At 38.2% G+C, this 25,692-nt stretch overlaps 7 protein-coding genes and 1 non-coding gene across 8 annotated transcripts; 4 read left to right on the top strand and 4 right to left on the bottom strand.

Moving 5' to 3' along the window:
- Positions 1–435: 435 nt before the first annotated feature.
- On the top strand, positions 436–9,882 carry L201_003276 (uncharacterized protein; the record flags this gene model as incomplete). Its single annotated transcript, XM_066219031.1, has 29 exons — positions 436–810; positions 894–1,145; positions 1,219–2,274; positions 2,341–2,931; positions 2,989–3,040; positions 3,089–3,526; positions 3,596–3,707; positions 3,765–4,006; positions 4,060–4,149; positions 4,207–4,746; positions 4,809–5,074; positions 5,130–5,456; positions 5,525–5,559; positions 5,623–5,763; positions 5,818–6,205; positions 6,272–6,305; positions 6,373–6,538; positions 6,604–6,889; positions 6,950–6,998; positions 7,051–7,231; positions 7,289–7,379; positions 7,444–7,581; positions 7,645–8,250; positions 8,315–8,551; positions 8,611–8,715; positions 8,789–9,162; positions 9,244–9,398; positions 9,461–9,503; positions 9,579–9,882. The coding sequence occupies 29 exons, from the start codon at positions 436–438 to the stop codon at positions 9,880–9,882; spliced, it is 7,674 nt and encodes a 2,557-aa protein (XP_066075128.1).
- Positions 9,883–10,261: 379 nt separating this feature from the next.
- L201_003275 (glycine cleavage system H protein) lies at positions 10,262–11,644 on the bottom strand (the record flags this gene model as incomplete). Its single annotated transcript, XM_066219030.1, has 4 exons — positions 10,262–10,353; positions 10,577–10,708; positions 11,240–11,386; positions 11,539–11,644. 4 exons carry the CDS (start codon positions 11,642–11,644, stop codon positions 10,262–10,264), a joined length of 477 nt encoding a protein of 158 aa, XP_066075127.1.
- A 603-nt stretch (positions 11,645–12,247) lies between these two features.
- On the bottom strand, positions 12,248–14,387 carry L201_003274 (uncharacterized protein; the record flags this gene model as incomplete). Its single annotated transcript, XM_066219029.1, has 3 exons — positions 12,248–13,933; positions 14,001–14,148; positions 14,263–14,387. The coding sequence occupies 3 exons, from the start codon at positions 14,385–14,387 to the stop codon at positions 12,248–12,250; spliced, it is 1,959 nt and encodes a 652-aa protein (XP_066075126.1).
- Positions 14,388–15,999: 1,612 nt separating this feature from the next.
- Positions 16,000–16,114, bottom strand: L201_003273. The gene has a single exon (XR_010725551.1). It is a non-coding gene; the product is annotated as a 5S ribosomal RNA (ribosomal RNA).
- Positions 16,115–16,712: 598 nt separating this feature from the next.
- L201_003272 (uncharacterized protein) lies at positions 16,713–17,814 on the top strand (the record flags this gene model as incomplete). The annotated part of the gene is made up of 3 exons (XM_066219028.1): positions 16,713–16,759; positions 16,864–16,988; positions 17,102–17,814. 3 exons carry the CDS (start codon positions 16,713–16,715, stop codon positions 17,812–17,814), a joined length of 885 nt encoding a protein of 294 aa, XP_066075125.1.
- Positions 17,815–18,260: 446 nt separating this feature from the next.
- L201_003271 (uncharacterized protein) lies at positions 18,261–20,478 on the bottom strand (the record flags this gene model as incomplete). The annotated part of the gene is made up of 8 exons (XM_066219027.1): positions 18,261–18,681; positions 18,766–18,871; positions 18,938–19,051; positions 19,118–19,682; positions 19,761–20,054; positions 20,169–20,229; positions 20,286–20,320; positions 20,425–20,478. 8 exons carry the CDS (start codon positions 20,476–20,478, stop codon positions 18,261–18,263), a joined length of 1,650 nt encoding a protein of 549 aa, XP_066075124.1.
- A 503-nt stretch (positions 20,479–20,981) lies between these two features.
- Positions 20,982–23,680, top strand: L201_003270 (phosphoribosylamine-glycine ligase; the record flags this gene model as incomplete). The annotated part of the gene is made up of 4 exons (XM_066219026.1): positions 20,982–21,840; positions 21,924–22,075; positions 22,164–22,305; positions 22,371–23,680. 4 exons carry the CDS (start codon positions 20,982–20,984, stop codon positions 23,678–23,680), a joined length of 2,463 nt encoding a protein of 820 aa, XP_066075123.1.
- A 514-nt stretch (positions 23,681–24,194) lies between these two features.
- Positions 24,195–25,338, top strand: L201_003269 (uncharacterized protein; the record flags this gene model as incomplete). The annotated part of the gene is made up of 3 exons (XM_066219025.1): positions 24,195–24,673; positions 24,772–24,892; positions 25,051–25,338. 3 exons carry the CDS (start codon positions 24,195–24,197, stop codon positions 25,336–25,338), a joined length of 888 nt encoding a protein of 295 aa, XP_066075122.1.
- Positions 25,339–25,692: the final 354 nt, after the last annotated feature.

The following is a 25,692-nucleotide window of genomic DNA, read 5'->3' as shown; positions in this document are numbered from 1 at the left end:
AAAGAGTACAAAGGATACCTCATGCAAGTACTCAAGATCACTCTGATGAGAAGAATCTGAACTCCTTCATCTAAATCAGCGATTTAAGCTGGTACACATTGTAGATGAACGATAAAATTTGATCCCGTTGGTTCCCGTATCAATTTATACAGCAGCGAATAGCCGGGTTGAGTCCACTTGAGCAGATGTCATAAAATCAACAACATAGAGCAGTAATTTAGGACTTTTTTAATTCATACCTATCTGCATATCTCACTCCTATACGCTCCTGATACCCTTCGTCTTGATTGTTTCTCATACCATATCAGTAGCCTCTGAAAATCGGAATTGTGCGCGTACATTTTTGCCCCAAAAGGAAGAAGGGCACTCCTCATGCGCCCCCTTTAGTCTCCTTAACAATAAACAATACTTTACCTCGAGTGATGGTCAGACGACATGTTCAAACTATTCAAAGATCTCACTAGAGCACCAGAATCATTAACTCCACCTCCTTCCACGCCTGCAATATCGACTACACCAGTACCTTATGCAGCCAGATCAAGATCAACTAATAGGGCAAGAAGTAAATCACCCGCTCCAGCAGGCTTAGGTAGATCGCAATCACCTGCACCACCTACAGGTTCTACATCCCATGGACAAAATCATGGTGCAGGTGAAAGTGGATGGTCAATCACGACTGACTTAGCAGGAAGACAAGAAGAAGAAAGTGATGACGAAGATGAAGTTGATCCAGATGCTATTAAGGTAGTCGAATATCTAAGAGAAATTAGAAGTTTAGAGGATAACTCTGACATCATGCGCTATGTTGAGGTGAGTATATATTTGTGACTCTTTTATAATAGCCTATTTCTCCCTTACTTTACGCTGCTGTAATCTGACCCATATATATATAGACCTTCTCCCAATTACTCTCAATACCCGGCCATTTCCTATCTAGAAGAGCGTTTCGACGACATACGGGATTCAGAACACTTCTTCTCACTCTGAGTGAAGGGCTAGTTTGGACATCAAAAGAAGATTCGAAACAACCTCTGAGCGAGCAAGAATGGCAAGTACGCGAAGTACAACGTATGGAAGGAATAAGATTGGCTTTCGAGGTTCTCGCTTGGGCTTTAGGTGATAGACATGGTGAAGCTCAATTTGAGGTAAGACAACTTGATCACTGCAAATCATGCTCAAGTCTACCTATGAAAAATGCTGATCATCTATCTTTGACAGAAAATTGGAGGATATCTTCTCCTTTTACCCTATCTTCCTAGACTTTCACCTCCCTCAACAACTCCACATCATGCGCATTCACAGATAATAGCACTTCTGCTCGCGCATATATGCAATAACAACTATTCAATCTTATCCTTATTCCAATCCCTTCCTACAGCCACAGCCGACCAATCTTTACCTACTATTATATCTCAACGGTTAGGTGAATTAAACGTTCGTCCATCAACAAGTAGAGGATTAAAACTACTTTGGGCTTATCTTCGAGGCTATAATCCGAAAGGAAAAGGCAAACAATCTATAACCGGCATATCTAGCTCGTTCGAAGGTGAAGCAAGTAGCGATCAGCAGACCATCATCGAAATCACCTTTCAAGTTTTATTCCTTGCAGCTTCAGCCTCGACCCTCAACCTCTTCTCGATAGTCACTCAATTGCCCGAACTCCTGGATTTCCTCCTAATTAGATTGTATGGTATACCGGAAAAAAGGACCTATGAAGTTACTTTCCCCGCTAGAGATGATTGGAATTCCAAAGACATCAGCACTGAGGATGATGAATTAGTAGAGAGTTGGGAAGCGCCTTCAGAACCTCTGAGGAAAGTTTATTTGGCATTGTTTAGAAGATTGCTAGAAGCTGGAGTTACGCAGACGCTTGTATGGAGGTTATTCGCTTTAGTCAAAACAACTTCTCCGGTAGTTATTGAACAAGTCAATACAGGGAATGAAGCTAGTGCAAATGGAAATAACACGAATATAGTATCTTCACCTACGGATATGTCCCCCTCTAGAGGAACCTTCCCTTTGCTGGACACAGTACATGAAACTCCCAGACCCAAAGCAAGAGGCAAACCAAATCTACATATCGATACCGACAGATTACCACCTGATGAAGAAAGGTTGAATCTTGAGGTTTTAGATCTCCTGAAACATGCTATGAAATCACGCTGGCCAGACGTATTCGTCTTCAAAGGCGGAAACGGAGATACGTTGGGTGGTTTACAGCTGAAGGAAACGGGACGAAGCTGGATGGGAGGGCAGAAGGGTTTCAACTTTTCTGTGAGTTATGGCTTGCATCATCTGCGATTTTGAGGGCAATAATGGCTAATAAGGAGACCTGATCAGTGCTGGCTGCATATAACCAAATTAAATCAACCTTTGACGGTACTTCACATGTCCCAGAAAGGTGCCAAACAACCTTTGTTCCAAATACGTATTCTCGAAAGTTCGCAAATAGGGATAACGACTTCTGTTAATGGGGTAGAAAGCTCTTCTACACCCAGTACCCCTTCAAGCGAAGTTCCTCCTTCTCCCAGCGATTCAGAGATGATATGCGGTGCAAATGACGCTTTGATACCGCATTTCCAATGGGTACATTTCGCTGTAGGTTGTAGAAAACCAAAGGGAGCAGATTTAGGTGAGATTAGAATATTCGTTAATGGTATAAGAGTTGGTGCAATGAGAATGCCTTTCCCTGTACCTTCGACCATTTCTGCGACTCAAGCACCTCAATTGGGCGTCAGAACCGGTACTCCACCAGATGCAATTAGAATAGCTATTGGAAGAGATTTTAAATCTGAAGAAGAAGGGACGGCGCCCAAAAAATCATCAGCAACATCAGTCGGTAAAGAAGAAGAAAATGAATGGATGCTAGGCAGAACTCTGTTGCTTGAAGAAGCTGTCCCGGAGGACCTGGTTAGATTGATGCATCATTTGGTAAGTCGTCTTAGTGCTTGCTGTAGCTTCCGCACAACTGATCCTTGCCAATCTCAGGGTCCAAGGTACACAGGTAATCTGCAAGAACCGCTTGGAAAATTCTTAACCTGTAAGTACTGGGTCTACCCGTCACAATGATATGCTAACAAATTTGTAGATGAGGGAGCGACATCGATCAATATACACTTGAGCAATTTGGCTCGAGTAGGAAACGATAAGAAGATGTTCACCCACTCATCCAATTCCATACTTGTTCGAGCTATCCGATCTGGACCAGCTATACCAGAAGACATAATCCTTTTATCACTGGCTGCAAGAGATTTCGATCCGGCTTTAGGAGCATGTACGAATGCTGCGATACCACATCCTCTGCGCGCTAAACAGCTTAGACATGGTTTAGCTCGATTAGTTGGAAATATCAGTCCGTTTTCCGCTACTAGCTTAGACGAAAGCACTACGGCTGTAGGCGGTGGTCTGGTACTTCTTAAATTGGTTGATCTAAGTAGGACGAAAGAAGAGTTAATAGCTACTTTGGGAATGTTTAAAGATATGATCAAGGACAGCTGGTCAGCTAGTGAAGAAATGGAAAGAATACGTAAGTCGAATTTAGCTGGTTACCTTTTCTCCGCAAAGAATCGCAATATCTGACTACTATTTCAATCAGACGGTTTCGATCTCCTCGCTGCTATCCTTAGACCTAAAATGTCTCAGTTGTTCGATGAGCAATGTGCCAAAATACTGCTTTCTATGTTGGGTATAAATATGGATAAACCATCGTGAGTTCGTTTTCCTTTTTCGAGCCGAAAGGGAAGCTGATCGTTGGCTTCTCATAGTACTGCAACTGTACACAATTCCGTGGCATATCGTTCACTTGGCCTCGAGTTCGAGCTTTGGTCATATGCCCCTGATGATATTGTTAGATTTTACTTGAAGCACTTCGAGTACCTACTTTCGACATCCAAGCATAAGCGATTCAACGTATTAAGAACTTTCCAAAAATCAGCTATGGTGAAGAAAATGTTATACGCGCTAAGATCAGGATTGTTTGACCTGGAGGTGGTTTCAGATGTTGTCGGTAAGTGCTCGTTGGGAACAGCATTATCCAGAATACTGATGAACTATATGCAGACGTCCTGAAATTGGCTCTCGAGGCTAGATGGAGTGGTGAAGATGCCATCAAACCCGTATTCTCTTATCTGATATCATCCCTATGTCAAAGTAAGCCTTCTTCTATGTGTTTCTGATGGTAAGCCTTACTGACGAAACTAATCAAAGATAACATGTCTTTCTCCATGAATCCTACAAACGAGCCACCGCCATATCAAGTACCCGCCGCTTTGACCCTCAACATGATCGCTTCTTTATGTTCTGACAAGACACGATTGAAAAAGTTAAACAAGACGTTGGCTTTACATCGACTTTTAGTGATTTTCATTTCTTCAAACTCCTCTTACTATGTCGTCATACCGTGTTTGGATATGTTAGAACGATGTATATCATCATCACAATCGGATAGTTTCCAAAGATCTTTCGAGAATGAAGGCGGATTTGCTTTACTCGCACAGACCTTAGCTTCAATATGGAGGTCGGATATACAAACTATGGTAGTTAGAATGATGTTAGGTGAACATGAGGATGACCAAAACGTAAAGAGTTTACAATCCCCTCATATGGCTACTTGTCTTCTAGCTGCTCTAGACACTCTACTTCAACAGGCTGGTGAAAGTGACGATTCCTCTTACTTTCCATCTATTCAGAACAGGAGGAGATCAGTCACTTCAATCCGATCTTTCAACCTCTTTTCCAGTATGCCCGGTAAGTTGGATTGCTGTCATCATACCATCTGTTTTGTCATATGCTAATAACGACCCTTTCAGATAATAATTCTATAACGGGTGATGACGATCGACTCGAGCTTCTTCTCAAGGAGTTGACTACAATTTATCGTTCATCATCTGGATTTAGGAAACAACTCAACTCGAAGAAAGTAGAAGCTTTATTACCTAATATGGCCGATTTTGCTGCTGTCTCAGGGGGTTCGAATGGAAAGCCTGATATCGTTAGGGGTCAGAGAGATGCTGCTGTCGAGTTCTTGACGGCGCTTGTCGATTTGGCCAAATTACCTGTGGCATTGCTTAATCAAGTATGCTTTCCTTCTTATCAACCTAATATTCAGTATAGCTGATAAATGTTCATAGGTCAAATTGATAGTTGAGCAATTGCAATCAACTATTACGTCTCCTAAAATACCGACTTCATCTTCATTCATCACTTCACCAAGAATAGGAGGTTCATCTTTTGTTGGTGGTCAATCTTTCTCAAACAGATTCGGTTCTTCTCCTGTCACTACGCCTAGTATGGGTGGACCGTCAAGAAGAAGACCTTCAATGGATATGCCAGGTTTCACAAAATCGAGACCTATAATGGAAAAGAGAATACCACTTAAAAGAGTCATAACGGGGGAATCAATTCTGGAAGGTGGAAAAGACAAAAATGCTGCTTGGAAAATGATTATCATACAAACTGTAAGCTGTTCTACTGAGTATGTAAGACATGCAGTAAGACTCTGGGGCTGACAAACATGTGAGAATAGGACTCACAAAGTCACGCTAAAATGACGTTGGAAAGGTTAGTAACATCGTATCAGCTGCTGCTATACGTCGCTTCATAGCTGATTTCATCTATGAGCAGGAAAGAACATTGGCAGAAACTTTCTACAATTGACTGGCCCCGACAAGCGGCAGCATTGCGAGGTGAAAATGGACTTTGGCCGGAGAAGGAAGAAAAAGTCAGCTGGCGATTAGATGGAAGTGAGGGCCCGTTAAGAATGAGGTGAGCTGTCTTTTAGCTTAGCTATCTTGTGAGCTAGCTGATATAGCCTTGCAGAGCTCGGTTGGAAAGGGTTACGAATTTGCCTGAATCTGGAGTATCACGTACTCGCCAGAAACTGCGTGATGCTATTCCATCAGTAGACGAATTATCCTCAGCTGTATCAAAGATTAACGTTGCACCATGGGAAGATCCTTTCGCTTTAGCTTTAGGAGAAACAGAAACTATAGCAGAGGAAGAACCTTTATTGCCTCCGCCTACAACTGGTTCTGGAGCCGCTACACCAAGTATGAGTATTGGAACAAGCTCAAACCAGGCTCCGAGTATAGCTTCCGATGATCAAGGTGAAATTGATAATTATATTGAAGTTGAAGATGATAAGAATGATAAGATGAGAAGAATCGCTAGAACTTTACAAGCTGGTGATGTTGTTGAGGAAGCTCATGTCAGTCAGCTCTCTCGTGGCTAAGTTGGAAAGAAGTATTGGCTGATCTTTGTTATGTGCATATAGAATATCGTTCGAATCGTTGGTGTGGATGCTTGCCGTAAGTGATTCTGTAACGTACAATTAGACCCCGAGGTATACGCTGACGTCTATTCCCGGTTGCACAGCTGGTTTACTCATTCTTGGAAAGAAGAATTTATACCTTGTCGATGGATTAGTGCAAACGGCAGATGGTGAAGTAATTGATGCTAAAGACGCTCAAAAAGATGTCTTATCTATTCCTTCTGGTACTCTAGCAGGATTAGATGCGGGTGATCAGCAAAGTCATCGATGGTAAGTACTGTTCTTATTGCACTCATTGCATGGCTTGGCAGCTTAGCCTGTTTTTATTGATAAAGGTTGTACAACGAAATTGTTGAGAACAACAAACGAGCTTTCCTATTCAGAGACGTAGCCCTAGAACTGTACTTCTCGGACAAGCGAAATTTCTTGATTGTGTTCCAGGATAAGAAAGAACGTCAAGCTGTCGTACAAAAGATAGGCTCAAAGAATGATCATAGAGATGCTATTTCTAGATCGGTAATTGGAAATTTCGTTGTCGATACCGTGACAAAAGCTATGGATAGATCTGAACAACAGCTAGAAGCTCTTATGAGGAAATGGCAAAATAGGGAAATTAGTAATGTGAGCTGCTAACATCGTACCTATACCGGGGTCATCATAGCTAACATTATGCAATCATAGTTCGCTTATTTACAATTACTCAACCAATATGCCAACAGGACACCGAATGGTCAGTTAAGCTGTTCTAATATCATGGGACGAGCCGCTGATAATGATCACAGATGTGACGCAATACCCCGTTTTCCCTTGGGTTTTGACAGACTACACTTCGGATGTTCTTGACTTGAACTCCGATAGTAGTTTTAGGGATTTCAAATGGCCAATGGGAGCTTTAACACCAGCTAGAAGGGAAGATGCAACGGAAAGGTACAGCGCTACCGAGGGTGTTGGCGAAAAACCATTGTAAGCTGAACCTGAAGTCGCCCTGCTGGATATGCAGCTGACGATTTTGATTGCTAGCCATTATGGTACGCACTACAGTTCTTCAATGATTGTTTGCGGTTTCATGATTCGTCTTTCTCCATTCACCGAGATCTTCCTGGCTTTACAGGTGAGTTACGTGAATTCTCGATGACCAAACATAGCTGACTTTGTTGTCGGTATGACGGCTATAGGGAGGTAATTTCGATCTAGCGGATAGATTGTTCTCAAGTATTCCACGAGCATGGGAATCCGCTTCAGCTGACAATCGAGGAGATGTAAGGGAACTCATACCAGAGTTTTACTATACACCGGCTTTCTTGTGGAATTTGGTGAGCTAGCCTAATTTTTCGTTTTTTTGCCCAGAAGCAGGAGCTCACGGTATCTTTGCGCAGAATCATCACGACTTTGGTAGAAAGCAGACTTCTGGTGATCAAGTCGACAATGTCGCTTTACCGCCATGGGCTTTAGGTGATCCTTTACTATTCGTACACAAACACCGTGAAGCCCTAGAATCCGATTACGTATCTCGACATTTATCATACTGGATTGACTTGACATTTGGATACAAACAACGAGATCCAGCTGCACTAAACTGTTTCCATCCATTATCATATCGAGGTGCGGTAGATTTAGAAAACATAGAAGATGAAGGTGAAAAAGCAGCATCAACAGCTATAATTCATAATTTTGGTCAAACACCTTTACAAATTTTCAAACAACCTCATCCACATAGATATGTTGGAGGAAGAACAAGTTTACCTATATCAATGAGATTTGGTGTTGCGGAACATTGGCAACTATTATTTAGAAGTATTTTACCAATTTCAGAATCAACTGTTCCAATTGATGATATTGTTCCTCCATATGGTGTAGATACAAAACCTAAATCAACACAAAGATTTAGATTATCAGTCCCTTCATATCCTCATTTATCTCTACAATATGGCTTCACAGACGGTTCCATTCGAATATATTACCAAGAATCTACTTCAATCAAAGTAAGTTCAACCTAATACTCGTTATCTGTCGTGCCACGATGCTAATCGTTGTGTATCCTTGCAGCTAATTCAACTGGTAGAGGGCATCTACGTCAAAGATGCTATTTTCGCTTCGCCTTCTTTGGTCATAAGCGCATCGAGCCAAGGTGTCTTGACTGCTTGGAGGCTCTATATCAAGTCTGGTGGACATAGACGCGGAGATGCCACTTTGCAAAGGGAAGCGACTTTGAGAGGTCATGTGGGTAAGATCACCTGTTTGGCTGCTAATACCTCTTGGAGTCTGCTTGTTAGTGGCTCAGAGGTAAGTTATATTTCATAATAAAAAAGGCTGGAAACAATTTTACTCATCTGCATATCTAGGATGGAACCGCTATGGTATGGGATACCAACAGATTACGATATACTAGAACTCTTCAGACGGGTGTCAAAGAACCAATCAAGTTTTGTGCGATCAATGAAGCCGATGTGAGTGAAAATGATTATGTCTTCTGCGAATCATACCAGATATACTGATCACCTACCTATATCTGTACATCAGGGTCAAATCGCTCTAGCCTCTTCTCGACACATATTCCTCTTTTCTCTGAATGGTCACCCAATTGCATCAACCACTATAGAAGACGAATCACAAGCTTCTGATGCATCTTCCACAAACTCTGATTCAGATGATCGATTAGAATTCACGGGTGGAATATCGTTCCTTAACCGAGAATTCTTACATTCAGGTATATTATTCGTTATTGGTGTAGGAGCAAAAGTTGTTTTGTATAGATGTGAACCTGGTCAAAAAGATTTCTTGACGTATGATGATGACGAAGAGAAGGTTAAACCTTGGTTATTAGTTGAACAAGGAAAAATCTCAAGGTCGGATGATCATTTGAATGGAAATTGTTGTATGGTTAAATTTATGGGGTATGTTTTTGTTCTTTTCCCTTTTCTTTTCTCAACTACTTTGAATAAGACAATACTGATAATATCATTTGGTTTGAGTAGGGAAACTCTTTACGCTGCATTTGAACCTTCAGACGATAAATCCAAATACAGTTTATACCAATGGTCATTACCTGATGGACCAGCTAGACATGTTCCTGATAGTGTCTCTCATCATTGCATGGCACAAGGTTGTTCAAGAAGTTTCGGTTTATTAGGTGAGTTTACCAATAGGTTTTTAGTACATCGATCAATCTCAACTAACACGCATAAAATGTAGAACCGAAAAGACATTGTGGCGGATGTGGTGGTGCATTCTGCGGGTAAGTTGATCATGCCATTGTTGTTGATGATCCTTTGTAGCAAGAAACGAAAGGCTAATTGATTACCTTGAATAGTACACACGCATTACATGTCGAGAAATTCACAATGAGATATTGTGATACATGTAGAATTCAATTATCAATAGCGTCTGCACAAGGTATACTAAGATCCGGTAAAGCAACTTTAGCACCACCTTCAAGAGCTGTATCCAGAAGAAATTCTTTGACTGGTGGTGGTATTGGATCAGGTGGACATTCAAGAAGACCTTCAGCGGAACTCAGAGGTCTAGTCGTTTCTGGTTTGGGTAATTTGACTGGAACTGGTAATCAGTCTCCATCTAGAAGAGGTTCCGGTGATAAGAACGCTGGGACAGCATAAATTAAACAAAAAGAGATAGGTATGAGATGATATGTAAAGTGAATGAAAAGCTGAAAATGTTGTTTGGGTTTGGAAAAAGAGAAAATCAAAGTTGTATCATTCACATATTTGTTTGTTTGTTTGTTAGTCTTGAAAAAGGAATATGCATAAATGCTTTCTGGACTGCTGAATCTTCAAAATGTCATTGTATAATTCAAATCAGGCAAGCTGTTCTTCTCCATGTCCAGTTAACATATTGTAATGATATTCATATACATATAGTTTAATATCCGTATAAACCCTTAAAATGCTCTTCCTTCCTTCAACGTCAAATTTTGCTTTACTTCAAGTTCTACTCCTGTTGAAAAGTACGTGATTTATCCGCATGGGCAAAATTTGTTTATTGACCTTCGCAGTGTGCTTTATAAGCTTCAGCATCTAATAAAGCTTCGAATTCTGCTGGATCTGAAAGTTTGATCTTTGATAACCAACCTATTTGAGGACAAGTGTTATCATCAGTAAATGGAGTAATTGAGTTTGATTGGTGAAAGAAGAAAAAGTTTAGAATGGATAAGAAAGGAGATGAGGGGGAAAAATATTGGTATATAAGGGAATAAGAAAGTATTACTCAGTTATTGTGGATAGATAAATAATTAGGTGAACGAATGAAGGATTTGAATAATCTGTAGATAAACCAACAGAATAAATAACTTACCATCTTGTTCAGGAGATTTGTTTAATAAAGAAGGTTGTTCAGATAAAGTTTCATTGATTTCTTCAACTACACCTGAAACTGGTGCGTAAATATCTGAAGCTGCTTTAACTGATTCTACGGCACCCATTGAATCTATATCAACAATGACAAATCTGATCAGCTATTGTCTTTATCTCGTAAAAATCTCAGATGCCATCAAATATTGTAAAAGCGATTGAGTAAGAAGATGATATAATTTCAAGAATATAAAACCACGAGACGAGACGATACGAGACGAGATGAGCAGAAAGATGGTTCCTTATATATTTCCTTTACTTTTCTTTTTGTTCTTTTTGTGTCTGTCTCAATCAACATATCCACCTCCGTTCTATCTGTTCTACCCTACAAGGTTTCTCGTCTGTCTTCCCATTTGTAGAGCTGGAACCCTTCTTCTATCCCCATCTATATCAATATATAGATATGCAGCCATAGACCGTTGCTCGAGGCAATCAAGCCTAATTCCATCAATCCACAATTTCCCAAGGACAGGTTGATACTTGAATGCCTTCAACACTTAATATTGCCTTCTGCTTTTCCAACTTCCCTCGACAACACAGAGATAAACCTTCTGAGAAGAGGAAGAAGAAGAGGGGAGAATATCATTAATGGAAATACATTACTTACCACCTTGAGCAACTTCTGAACCTTGACCAGGTAATTCAACAAAAACAACATCACCTAAAGCTTTTTGTGCGTAATCTGTAATACCAACAGTACCGATGTTTGAAGATTTATCAAATGATACCCATTCATGATCTGTTGTGTATCTTGCTGTTTTCAAATTAACAGTTTAAGGTGGTACCGAAGATACATTGATTAGTTAGCTTATCATGCCTTGAAACTCCTCTTTATCAATTAATCAATTTTTTTTTTTCATTCCAGCGCTAGCGAGACTACGCTGTGAGGTTGTGTTTGGAACTTACTAGAAATGAACCTAATGGCTGAGAATCTCATAGCTGGAGTAGTTTTGGATACTACAGCATTTCTAAGTATTGATGAAGCTGGTCTAGCTAATCGAAGGGATAACATCTTTGATCTGATTCAAGTTGAAATTGAAGGCGGATTAAGGTGAATGTAAAGTAATTTGTATGAGCGAAGATATGGATATAAAGATGAAAGATCTGATTTTCAGAATAGTGCTTTTGATGATAGGTCAACAACCAATAACCAAAGCTAAAGTTGCTTGATGTCCTGATGATTTCCAAGAATCAGAGATGAGTTATAGAGGACAGTATTTAAGCGGAATTGCAATAACGATTGGAGACTCCGGATTGGAAAATCATAATATACTAAATACTAATACTAATTAGCATAATTGGAAAATACATATTACTACTGTACATACCTTAGATAAGAAAGAGAATTTGATCCCGTTATGCTTCCCTGCTTGAACCGGACCATAACGTAGATAAACATTTTTCATTTAATTCATTCCATGAACATTGTATGTATAGCATATATAAGATCGTTAAAACATTGTATGAGAGTATAAATAGAAGATTGGTGGGTCTATGGTACTGTATTGACTATATATATATCATTTTTTCACAAAAAAATTCTAATTACTGATTGACATGGGTTTTCTACATCTACATGATTATCATATTTCTAACTGAATAAATCCTGCATCGTTTAATCCTTTCTAGGAGTCGGTACAGGAGGAATATCTTGATCGTTCTGTAACATGAATTCGAATCCACCTAAACCTTCCGAAGTTGTACTTAGCGCTCTGGCACTAGCATTTGAAGGTACATTTGGTGTTTGTGTTGTAGAAGGTAAATCATTTAATTCTTCTTGAGATGGTTGAATAAATGGGAATGAACCTAAGAAAGAATCAGCTACTGAAGCTTGAGTTTCAGGTCTCGATTTTTTGTTGTTGTTGTTATCTAATTTCATAGGAGAAGGGGACGAATTTTTATATGTCGTTGAAGGGCGTGAAGTAAAAGCCAAATGTTCTAGTGTATTTGTTGATGTAGATTGTGGTAATCCTGAACCAAAACTAGAAGAGGGTGGAATTAAAGGACTCCTATTATTCCCTCCGTCGGGATGACTAAAATTTGGGGGTATCATAGGGAAAGAACCCAAAACTGAATCTGCAAATGATTTTGATGAATCTTTTGAATTTCTATTTTCACCATTGGTCAAAGGTTTCGAAGATGGAGGTGGTGGTATAGGGGATCTTTGTACTGCTTGTGAATGTGGTAGTGGTGAAGAAGGTGAACCAGTTTGAATAGCAGAAGCTAAATATCTACCTGTACCCATTGTCGAAACGGAATTTCTATCATATGCTAAACTACCCATTGAAAATCTTAAATCGCCATCTGAACCTGCTGAAGGGGGTTCATTGGATCTTAAACCTTCTTCTAGTTCCTCTTCTTCAATATTATCATTGAATCTGTTACTGATTGGAGTCAAAGTTCTACTTGTACCTGAATGGAAAGATCTTGAAGTTGGTGATATTCTTTGTTGTTCTCCTTGAAGGATATTTGGACTTAGATGTTCACCATTTTCATTATCAGGCGAAATTTGTCCATTTATAGTTAAATTTGGTTTACCATTAGCACCGAATTGAACGACTTCGGCTTGTTGTAATCTACCAATCTGAACTTGTCTTGAAGTAACGATTTTTGGTGCATCTAAGTGTACATCTGATTGACCTGACCAATATGAAGGCGCAGCTGAATTTCCCGATAAATATGAATCTCTATATTGCGAACTTGATGCTCCTCCAGGTGAACGTTGATCGTTTAAGAAAGAGTATGCTGATGGTGGTGCGTTACTGTTGGAAGGTGGATTCAATCTCAAATCAAGGTCAGGTGCTCTCGCAGGTCTTCTGGGATGTAATAAATTCTGTCTAGCTATATCAAGTGCTTTAGCGGCTGCACTTTGGTTTGAGGGACCTTCAGGACCAGGTATGGCTTTTTTCGATAATGCCTCATCAGATTTTGATGGTGGAATATATTGGATGGGGATGATGTTGGCTGTACCTCCACTTCCCATAGTTGATATACTTTGTCTGTCAGAAAATGGATCTCCGTTATCATTTTTATCTAAATCTATTGTACCTCTGTTACTGTTATATACTCTAATTGTTGCCCCATGATCATCGTAATATTCCGCATTGACAGGTGCAGGAGGTAAAGGTGATCTAGATCGAGCAGCCGAAGGGGGTCTTTGGGGTAATGAATCTCTAGAATGAGTTGACATGGAATGTGCTGAACCAGGTTGTGGGGAAGGTGGTTGTGATAGCTGAAATCCAGCGGATTCGGCTTTTCTTGCCCGTGCTGCGAGAGATTCCAAACGAGCGAGATCTCGTCTCTAAAAGCAAGATCAATTGGATCATCAGCTGTTTGCTCAACTCCTTTAAGCACAATCTCTAACACACCTTCTTTCGTCTCAACCACCAAAACAAGCCTAAACTAGCGATGACTAGAACGGCAACTACAGGTCCAGCTATAGCACCTGGATTCACACCTTTGGATTTTGAGCTAGATGATTTGATACATTGGATGGTTGGACATTGATTGCATGTTCTGCGGAAGTAACGCCTCAGTCAGTTATACTTCGGAGATGATGACGTTTGCTCTATAGAGGTACTACCAAGTAAAGACGTATGGGATGTTGTATATTTGACCTATACAACTCACCTAGATGTCAAGATACACTTTTCTCCTGCCGCACAATTACATTGAGGTGTAGCTTCATCACATGATACACATCCATCCCTTTTCCACAAATCTAGTCTTGGTGAAATGTTGTGAGATGAATGCATCTCGTCGAGCGGTACCAAACCGATATGCACTGAGTATGTAATTTACTTGCAAATAGCGCTTGAGATGCTGATATGTCGGTTATGAGATTGTATTTATCAATTATCTTGATTGATAAATAATGGAAAATGTCTTATCAAATGAGCGTGGATGCCGAGACAAAAACGAATGTAATATTTTGATAGGTGTCTGATTCCTATTTCCTCGATTCCTATTTCCGCCAGAATTGATATAGTCGAGTCTTCTTGAAGTGTCGTGCAAGTCGCTTGTTGTTGGACGGTGATTCTAAGTGAGAACGTAAAAAGGCCAGCTTATTTCGATTGAAATTATCGTCGAATTGTTATTTTCACTGAGGTAGGGTCGCGATAAAAGGAAGATCACTCTTCAAACGTGTAGCGGTTATTTCTAGTTTGATACTTGTCGTAAAGGAGCGTTCGTATCGTGTTGAAAATGAGTATGATGATATGAAAGGATGATGTCTCTGAAGTCTATCTGTAAATGTCGAAAGTTGGGATTGATGTGAATCGTGGGTTATGATGATCAAGGTGAGGTTGATGAATAGTATGGTTGAATATGCTTCTAAGTATTGTGAAGGCAATTGATTTTAATTTTGTTATTGTTGTTGAGCTGGTGAGATGATAGATCCAGCTACTCTTGAATGTATAATGGCCAGATGATCCGAGCACTTTGAGTTTTCCTTAGATTTTTAGTGTCTTTACAGGGTTGAGGGTTCTGTTACGGGTCTTCTTCTCCTTTACACAGCTCCAGGCTTTCTCGATCTTATCGTTATAAGCAAATATATACTGTGCAATTGATGGGACCTGCCCGTATGATGTATAGGCTGATATGAAGAAGATTGAGGAGATGGATTGATTATGAAGAGAGCAAGTTGATGATGAAATATATCTACTACAGATACACAGCACCAAAAGAGACAAGTCACGGTTAACAAAGACAAAAAAAGAGCAGTCAAGTGAAAGTGAAACGTAAAATCAAATCAAATCAAATCAAAGAGTAAGCTTAATTATGGGACGCGTCGACTGCCTTGGCTTCTGTCACGTAAGTTCGAACGAGCATTTATCGATCCTCTATCGACAGATCTTGCTCACGTATCGCCAAATCTTACAGCTAACCTACATACATACACGTACTCCCACATGTCCAGACTCTTTGACATTTAATGAGGAATGAGGTTTTAGATCATCGTTACCCCAGTTTCAATAACAAGCTAAACAAATTCCCCTTCGGATGCGAGAAAATCCAGAAAGTCTGGACTTTGTTGTTTCATAATTGCGCAGAATTGAGATATTTCTGAGATTGTTTGTTACAAGTAAGTGTCTACATTCATCATTCCCTATATCCCTGACTACTCAAAATTTGATCGCAAACATATCGATATCGTACTGGCTTGAAAAGAATTTTCTTATGTAAAATAGGAAGTTGATTACTACTGGTTGATGTATCGCCAAAGTCTATATGAGTCATATGCAGTGTTAAGTGCTAGCTGATTATAATTTCAATGATTTCACTCTATAATCACGATCCATCAACAATGTCACTTTGAGAGATAGATTGTATCAGAATCTCCAAGAAGAAGAGAAAAAAAAACAAACAAACTACAGCACTCAAGATTCCCAAATGGTCCCCCACTTTGGTACTAACTGAGCGATATCTAACTTAATTACGCAGAACGGACGGGATGCGATGTTTTTCAGATTCAATGGCCGTAGATGAAAGCTGATCAAGTGGGAAGACTGATATGCTAATAATAACGTGAGTACTGATATGTGAGAAGTAGTGAAATAGGAGGTCCCACTTAAAGAAAAAAGAACTCAATTTGTCGTCATGACCATCACCATCACCATCACTACAAAGATAAAGATCAACAGTTACATGAAAACCGTGATTAAACGCCAATCTTTCTACTTGTGTTGTGCAATGTGAAGATGAAAGAAGTCATTGAAGATTGAAAATCAATTTGCGGTACCATAATCAGCAAACAGATCGTAGCTGGCAAAACACGATGTGAATCATTTAGAAGCATTAATGTAAGAAAGAACGCATGTTTTCTCGGGTTCATGACGTCTTTTACATCAAAAATGACATATAATCATCAAGCTTTATGTATATAGTAAAGTAATGATAGCTTGCTTACACAGCTTGGTACTTTGGAAGGGAGGTTTGAATATGCATATCTAAGGAGGATCACCAATTCCTGTTTAACCCATTATTTCTTCCTTTTCTATCACCTCACCAAACAAGCTTCAGACGATACAACCTTGATAACTTGACACTAAAGATTGAAAAATAAAACGAAATTAATCAAGATGTCACAAACTGATAACACTGGTAATCTTGATAACATCAGCTCAAAGTGAGTTTTTTTCCCACTCCATCACCATAGGTTGAATGATAAGTGGTACTCGGCATTTTTCACTTTGTTAAATTGGCAAAATAACATTAGCTTTTACCTTTCAGCACTGAAATTGACAATAACCTTCAATCCAAATCTACTGGACCTCTCGACGAACAGCAAGAAGAATCTGTACCAACCCATAAACCGACATTTACTGAAAAGATCTCTGGTAAATTTGAAGAATTTGGTCAGTTGTTTGGATTTCCATTTACCAATTTCGTTTTTCTTGATTAGTTATAGCTTCTTTTTTTCTCTCTTTTAAACTAACTTACCTATTTCATGATACTGTACATACTGTAGTTGGCAAATTCACTAAAAATCATGATAAATTAGAAGAAGAAGGACAAGCTAAACAAATTGATCATTCCATTCAATCCTCCGAATATGATATTCATTCTGATATCCTCCCTCAAGATCACACTCATATGGTCCAAAATGATGAATTTAACAAAGATGATAAACCTATTAATACCATTTCAGAGGAAGATAAGTCAAACTCCAATATAACACCTTATTCATCTGAACCTCATCATATCGGTCCTACAAATCCAGCCGATATATCCGAACCACCTTCATCATTTAATCCATATGTAATTGATAATCAAAGCAATATTTCAAACAATCAAGCGGAAAATGATCAAACAGCCAAATATGAGAATATTCCATTACCACCATCACATCAAACACCTGCTATACCATCAGGCGAACAAGGTGATAAAGGTAATTCATCATTAGGTTACTTTGTTCATGGTGGATTACCTAATCAATCTCTTACTGACAACAACCAAAGTGATAATGACAAAAACAATAATTATTATATCACTCAATCACAAAGCCAAATTATCGGTCTGAATCAATCTGAACTTGAACCACAATCAAACTATCTTGGTCAAAATCAAGATCAAATTGAACCTCAACCCACAACAGAATTAGGATTAGGTCAAGGTGGTGTTGCAGATAGAAGTTTAGTCGAACCTCCAACTGGACAAGAAGGTATTCAAAGAGAATACTAAGTATGAACTTCAGCATCAGATCGCTTCTAGCTTGAATGACTTTGCGTATGTAACATATTCCGGAGTATCGGAGATATGAGAAAACAGGTTGGAAACCAAATGCTATCTCGTATCGACTATTGTAAAATAGTAAGATCAGGTTTCTTATTTACATACCATACACGATGATAAATACTGTATTTTACATATTGGCAGTGCGCGTATGCAGAAATAATCTTGTGATCAACGATTTCAAGATTGTATTTGAAAAAAAGATGCATTATTTGTTTCTCAATCATTATTTACTTTCTGTTACTATGCCATAAAACCTCCCTGCATAATCCTTTTCTTCCTTAATTCCCCGTTATAAACGTTTCGGAAATTCATCGTTGTTTACTGTAAGGACAAATACAGTGACAATTAGCAGTCATTCCCATTATTTTCCCCTGGACATCGAAAAACGAAATTCAACTTACTGTGATAACATCAGGTTTGTCTCTCTTTGTGAATTCCTTTAATTTCGAAGTAGCCAAAGCGACTTCAATTAAAGGTTTAAGACCATCTTGAGCATCTAATGGGTATTCATCTTCATTCTTTGAGTATTTTTCAACGTATAATCTGACTGTTGCTCCTGAAGAACCTGTACCTGATAATCTGAAGATGATTCTTGAACCATCTTCAAATTTAATGTATAGACCTTGTTTTTTGGATACAGATCCATCAATTGGATCAGTATATGAGAAATCATCTGCTTCTTTAACTTTGAATGATGCATCTGATGATGTAGCTTTTAATGATTGCCCAACGAAATCAGATGAAGCGAATAATTTTCTTAAATGGTCCATCATAGCTTCAGCTCCTTCTGATTCACATTCTTCGTAATCGTATCTGTAGGTTGAATAATAATCAGCGATTGCCCATCAATCAGATGAGGATGACATAAACACCGCTAAAAAGCGAAATGATATTCACCTGGAGAAGAAACTTCGTCCGTATTTCTTCCAGTGTTGCATTAATACATCGTTGATACCGGATCCAGGTTTCTCTTTGTTAGCAGCAGCGAGAATAGAGAGCCATGCTGCATAGATGTCGGCTTATCAGCTAATGTTGCTCTATGTGGTGCAGCTGATAATCCAGTACTCACCGACGATAGCCCAGACACCATCTTTCTCTCTAATGTGATCAGAACCAGTACCGAAAGATTCTTCACCACAGATAGAAAGTCTACCAGCATCCATGAGGTTACCAAAGAACTTCCCTATCGACATATCGTTTGTGTATCAGCTTTGTAGCGTACCAGTCGTTGAAAGGCCAATTAACTTACATCCAGTTGGAACTTCAAAGACTTCAAGACCTTTGTCTTTAGCTACGATATCAATAGCACCGGAAGTAGGCATTGATCTAGCTAAACCTTTTACACCAGATTTGAAATATGGAATAGCTTTTTCTGCCCAATCAGCAATGATAGCTACTGAATCTGATGGAGTAACAAAGGCTCCTTTTCCATAAATCATATTTCTATCACCATCACCATCTGAAGCAGCACCAAATTCAATATTTTCTTTTTCAACTCTTTCGACTAATTCATGTGCATAAGTTAAATTTGGATCAGGATGTGATCCACCAAAATCAGGTTTTGGTACACAGTTTTGGATTGAGTTTTCATCTAAACCTAATTCATCAACAAAGATGGCTCTTCCATATGGTCCTGTAACACCATTCAAAGCATCAAATAATACTGTTGGTTTAGGTGATGTAGTGTGTAACCAATTTTTGATCAATTCGAAATCGAAGATTTCTTTAAGGAGTTTGATGTAATTGGATACTGGATCTACGATTGTTACTTTGATTGGACCATGATTGAATTCACCGGTCTTTGAGAGATCAAGCTGCAGATTGTCAAGAAGTCAGTGCTCCTGTTGTACGGAGAGATATGAGTGCTCAGGAATAGAAAAAAAACGACTTACATCAGGGAGATTGATTTGTTTGTATTCCTTGATGGTTTCAGTAATCTTGTGAATGGAGTTTGTGACTTCTTCAGGAGCTGGACCACCGTTAGCAATGTTGAATTTGATACCGAAATCGTTTTCTGGACCACCTGGGTTGTGAGAAGCGGTTAAAAGGATACCACCATCAGTCTTTAATGATCTGATTAAAGCTGATACGGCAGGTGTGGAAAGGATAGCATCTTGACCAAGGATGATGTGCTTGATACCGTTAGCGGCACCGATTCTAAGGATGATCTGGACGGCTTCAGGAGACTGGAAATGTAAAAATGTCAGGATGAGCAATTCGTATTTAGGAACAGATGCAGAAGTGGAATGAACACTGTACAGTGTCGAAATAAAAGAACGGATGAGGAGAGGATCACTCACGAAGTATCGACCATCACCACCAACGACCAAGGTTTTACCCTCTGGACCACCTGGCATAGCACTTAAAGTAGCTTGAATGAAATTCTCAGTGTAATGTTCTTGTTGGAAGATCTTTACCTTCTTTCGGAGACCTGAGGTACCAGGCTTTTGGCCTATAGCATTGTAGAATAAGAGTCAGTCCATGGTTCATTCCAGAAAGATCAAGCTTGTAATCTCCTAGTCTCGTTGAAGCTGTTCAAGGGATACTTCAACATACCTGAATAGGCTTTAGTTTGAACAGTAACGACGTCGGACCTGTGTTAGGTAACATATTGTCAGTGTCTAGAGCTATCAAAGGGAACGTAGACTGAATTGCTGAGATTCCACATTCCACTCACATTTTGGATATGATGTACACAGTATATGTATGGTATAGAAGGGGAAAGAGAATAGAAAAGGATGAGAAAGTAGAAGGAGGTGTTTATAGGTAGTAAGTAGTAAGTAGTAGTGAGTGTTGGCAGGTATGGTAGTTGCGTCACGACGTCAGAATATGGAATGCGGTAGTTGGGTGGAGTATCATATGTATATAGATCAACATTCTCAGGAACGAATTGACACGTGGATATCCTGATTACACCCCAGTCAAGTGAGAGGGTAATTCCGATAAGTGGCACATTTTTTTCATTTTCATTCGAAGATAGCAAAGTTGGTCCACTTTTGACATTTTGTGTTGTTGATAGGTAGATAACTATAATTTGAGTTTTGCGATACCAGGTTTTCTTACCTATATCAACCAATATAAGAAGAAAAGACTGAGTGGAGTCTTTATTCACAATGTCAGAAATCACTTCATTCCCTTCACCTTCAACGGATTTATCAATCTTGTTATTAGGTGGTGGTGGTAGAGAACATGCTTTAGCATATAAATTATCACAATCTAAAAGGGTATCAAAAATTTATGTTTGTCCAGGAAATGGAGGAACAGCTTTAATGGGTGGTAAAGTATCAAATTTAGATATATCATGGGGTAAACCAAAAGAATTTAAACCTTTAATTGAATTCGCTTTAAAAGAAAAAATAGATTTAGTTATACCTGGACCTGAACAACCTTTAGTTGATGGTGTAGAAGGATCATTTAAAAAAATCGGTATACCTGTTTTTGGTCCTTCACCTATAGCATCATTATTAGAAGGATCAAAATCATTATCAAAAGAATTTATGAAAAGACATTCTATACCTACAGCATCTTTTAAATCATTTACATCAAATCAATTTAAAGAAGCTACTGAATATATAAATTCAAATCCATTTTTAAAAACAACAGGAAGATGCGTTATAAAAGCTTCTGGATTAGCTGCAGGTAAAGGTGTTTTAATTCCTGAAACAAATCAACAAGCTTTAGAAGCTTTAAAATCTGTAATGGTAGATAAAGAATTTGGTAATGCAGGTGATGAAGTTGTAATTGAAGAATATTTAACTGGACCAGAAATTTCAGTTTTAGCTTTTTCAGATGGTTATACAATTATACCAATGCCTGCTGCACAAGATCATAAAAGAATCGGTGAAGGTGATACAGGTCCAAATACTGGTGGTATGGGTGCTTATGCTCCTGCTCCAGTTGCAACAAAAGAAATTATGGATAGAGTTTTGAAAGAATCTTTAGAACCTACTATTAAAGGTATGAGAGAAGATGGTGAGTTGTGTTTTCTCTTTACGCTTTATGGAATGACATTTAAGATGTCAAAAAATTGACCTATACTGATATCCCGTGTTCAGGTTTCCCATTCGTCGGAATGCTCTTCACCGGTTTCATGCTTACTCCGGACGGACCTAAAGTACTTGAATACAATGTTAGATTCGGTGATCCAGAAACCCAAGCTTTAATGTTACTTTTAGATGATGAAACAGATCTTGCTGAAGTAATGCTTGTAAGTACATGCGATTCTTTAGACATACGAAAAATTGCTACGATGTCTTAGAATGCTAGAACTGATGAGATCATCTGAATGCGTTCAGGCTGCTGTTGAAAGAAGACTTGACTCGGTTAAACTTGGTTACAAAGATGGTTATGCTGTTTCAGTCGTTCTCGCTTCAGAAGGTTATCCCGGTAAATATCCTAAAGGTGTACCTATGACTATAAATCCAGATATGCCAAATGGTGAGTAATCTACTTGATTCCCGGTACAATGGGGTGCCCACTGAATATTCTCCATTTGCAATCAGGTGTTCACGTTTTCCATGCTGGTACAACAATCAAGAACGATACTGGTGTAACTGATGGTGGAAGAGTACTTGCGGTTTGTGCATCTGGATCAAGTCTTAGAGAAGCTGTAGATTTAGCATATTCCGGTGTTGATCAAATTTTATGGCAAGGTAAAACATACCGAAGAGATATTGCTTACAGAGCTCTATCATCTGAACCTGCACCAGTTTCATCATCTTCCGCATCTGGATCTACACCTGCACCTGTACAATCTTTAACATACGCAGCAGCAGGAGTATCAATTACAGCAGGAAATGATTTAGTTGATGCTATAAAACCAGTTGTTAAAGCTACTAGACGAATTGGAGCAGATTCAAATATTGGTGGATTTGGTGGATCATTTGATTTGAAAGCTATTGGATATGAAGATCCAATCTTAATCTCTGGTACAGATGGTGTTGGAACAAAATTAAGAGTTGCATTAGATTATCAAAAACATTCAACTGTTGGTATTGATTTAGTTGCAATGTCAGTAAACGATTTAATTGTTCAAGGTGCAGAACCATTATATTTCTTAGATTATTATGCTTGTTCAAAATTAGATGTTGATGTAGCATCAGATGTTATAACAGGTATAGCAGAAGGTTGTCTAAAAGCTGGATGTGCTTTAATTGGTGGTGAAACTGCTGAAATGCCTGGAATGTATTTAAAAGATGATTATGATTTAGCTGGTTTCGCTGTTGGTGCTGTAGAAAGAAAACAATTATTACCTTCAAATGATATTCAACAAGGTGATTATTTATTAGCTTTATCTTCAAGTGGTCCACATTCAAATGGATATTCATTAATTAGAAAAATCATTTCATTATCCGGATTATCATTAAATGATAAATCACCTTGGAATCAAGAACAACAAGTTGGTGAATCTTTATTAGAACCAACAAAAATTTATATAAAATCTTTATTGCCTGGAATAAAATCTGGTTTATTTAAAGGAATGTCACATATAACAGGAGGTGGATTTACTGAAAATATTCCAAGAATTTTTGATTCTTCTTCATTATATTCTGATTTAGGTGTTAGAATTGATTTAACATCATATAATTTACCAAAAATTTGGAAATGGTTAATGAAAACTGGTAATGTTGAACCTAAAGAAATGGTTAGAACTTTTAATTGTGGTGTAGGTATGGTAATTATTGTTTCTCAACAAAACGTACAAAAAGCTTTGGATTCATTAAAAGAAAATGGTGAAGATGCTTGGATAATTGGTCAAGTTCAACAAGGTAAAGGTGTTGAATATGTTGGCTTGGAACAATTTGGTCAATAATACTGATGATGAAATGATTCACCGCTTGCCCAAATGTGAAGTTTAGTAAATGTAAGGAAGTGTAGGAATTTTATAGATTAAATAAAATAGAAGATCAGTTTTTTGTTTGGGTTTTTTGTTTTGTGTATGCATTGTTGGATACTTTTCTGGCTTTAGAAAAACTATGTATATCTTCATTCCTTCTTCCTCTTGAGTCGCTTTACTGGATATGCAATGGTTTGCAATCGTTGATGTCTGAAAAAGAGCACAATCTCAATGTGTAGAATTTGTGCCACTATTTATACGATTGCTTTGAACGGAATCAAATTTCCTTCTATTCGTCTGCAACATCTTGACGAGCCCAAAGCTAAGGTAGCTTTTATTGCGATAAATCACGATTTATATTATCATCTTAATCTTTTGCATTCATGAACTATATTTCAAGTAATTGATCAGATTGATCTTTAATATAAAAAAAGCACATAGAACAGCATACCAATAATCAGAATCATCGAATTTTCGATAATCGAACAAGATGTCTCAAGCACATAGACCAACATGGAATCCAACACAAGGTAGAGAAACCAAAGCTGGATCACAACAAATATCAAAATTATCTTTAGCATCACATACAAAATTAAAATTTAGACAACCTGGACAAACTAATTCATCTGATGTTCAAAGACGTGATTTAAAATTAGAATTACAATTAGCTGAAAGAAATGCATTAGAAAAGAAAAGAAAAGCTCAAGGTTTACCTCCTTTACCACCTTTACAGTCTGAAAATACATTAAAAATTGAGAATGGTGGTCAAAGTCAAGATAATAAATCAGATAACAAAGATGAAGATGATCAGATAACAAAAAGAAGGAAAATATTGGAAGAAGCTGCTGAATTAGATAAAGATGATGATGATGACGATGATGATGAAGATGAAGAAGAAAGAACAAAATTGAATAAAGGTAAAGGTAAACAAGTAAACGGTAATGGGGATTTTAAACAGAATGATGATGAGTGAGTATACTCTTATTTGATATAACATCAAAGAGAGCTGTGGATATCTCTCTTGAGCTTGAGGTTGTGGCTGATATCTGTCTCTTTGATCGACGCAGTGACGATGATGAAGATGAAGATGACGATTCAGACGATTCAGATGATGAAGATGATACAGCAGCTTTAATGGCTGAATTAGCAAAAATTAAACAAGAAAGGGCAGAAGAGAAAGCCAGACAAGTGAGTTTTTTTCTCTTTCTTTATTCCTCTACATTACTGTTAAACATTTTATTTCATTTTTGCTTCGAACAATTGTTCATGTATCCATGTATAAATAATCAATCTTTTCCCATCGTAAAATGTATAATGCTGACTTGATTTTCAATTCGCTATAATAGGAAGCAGAAAACGCAGCATCATCAGCGCAAGATAGAGAATCTGAAATAGCTTTAGGTAATCCTTTATTAAATTTACAAGCTGCTTTAGGTCAATCACCATCTGCTGCTTCTTCTACAACTACATCATCATCGGCGGTAACAGGAAGTTTCACAGTTAAAAGAAGATGGGATGATGATTTGATTTTTAAAAATCAAGCTTCAAATTTAAATGATCCAAAGAATAAAAAAGGTGAATTCGTCAATGATTTATTAAGATCTGAATTCCATAAGAAATTTATGAATAAGTGAGTTTTCATTTTCCCTTGTGCTCTCTCTCTCTCTCTCTCTCTCCCAATCATTATTGTTATAAGGGGGAAAAAAGCTAAACTCTTGCTTTCGATCAAAATAGATTCATCAAATAGACTATTGTACCTTTTCTTATCAACATCAATACTCTCAACCTGATTATTTTATGCGCCCTCCCTTTTCAACCTTTTCTCTTTTCTGGTGGTCGGCGCTTTCATTTGAAGGTCAAAGATGATTCGTAAAATCCATTTGCAGATGGATTTGCTCGGGAGAAGACGTAACAACAATGTTAAGATAATATGAGGCCAAAATCTTATTTATTGTATTGTATGTATGTTATACTAGAATGCATAATTT

Source organism: Kwoniella dendrophila, chromosome 4 (assembly GCF_036810415.1).
Source record: "Kwoniella dendrophila CBS 6074 chromosome 4, complete sequence".
NCBI lineage: Eukaryota > Fungi > Basidiomycota > Tremellomycetes > Tremellales > Cryptococcaceae > Kwoniella > Kwoniella dendrophila.
The sequence above is the reverse complement of the archived record's forward strand: the minus strand, read 5'-3'. Positions and strand labels throughout refer to the sequence as shown.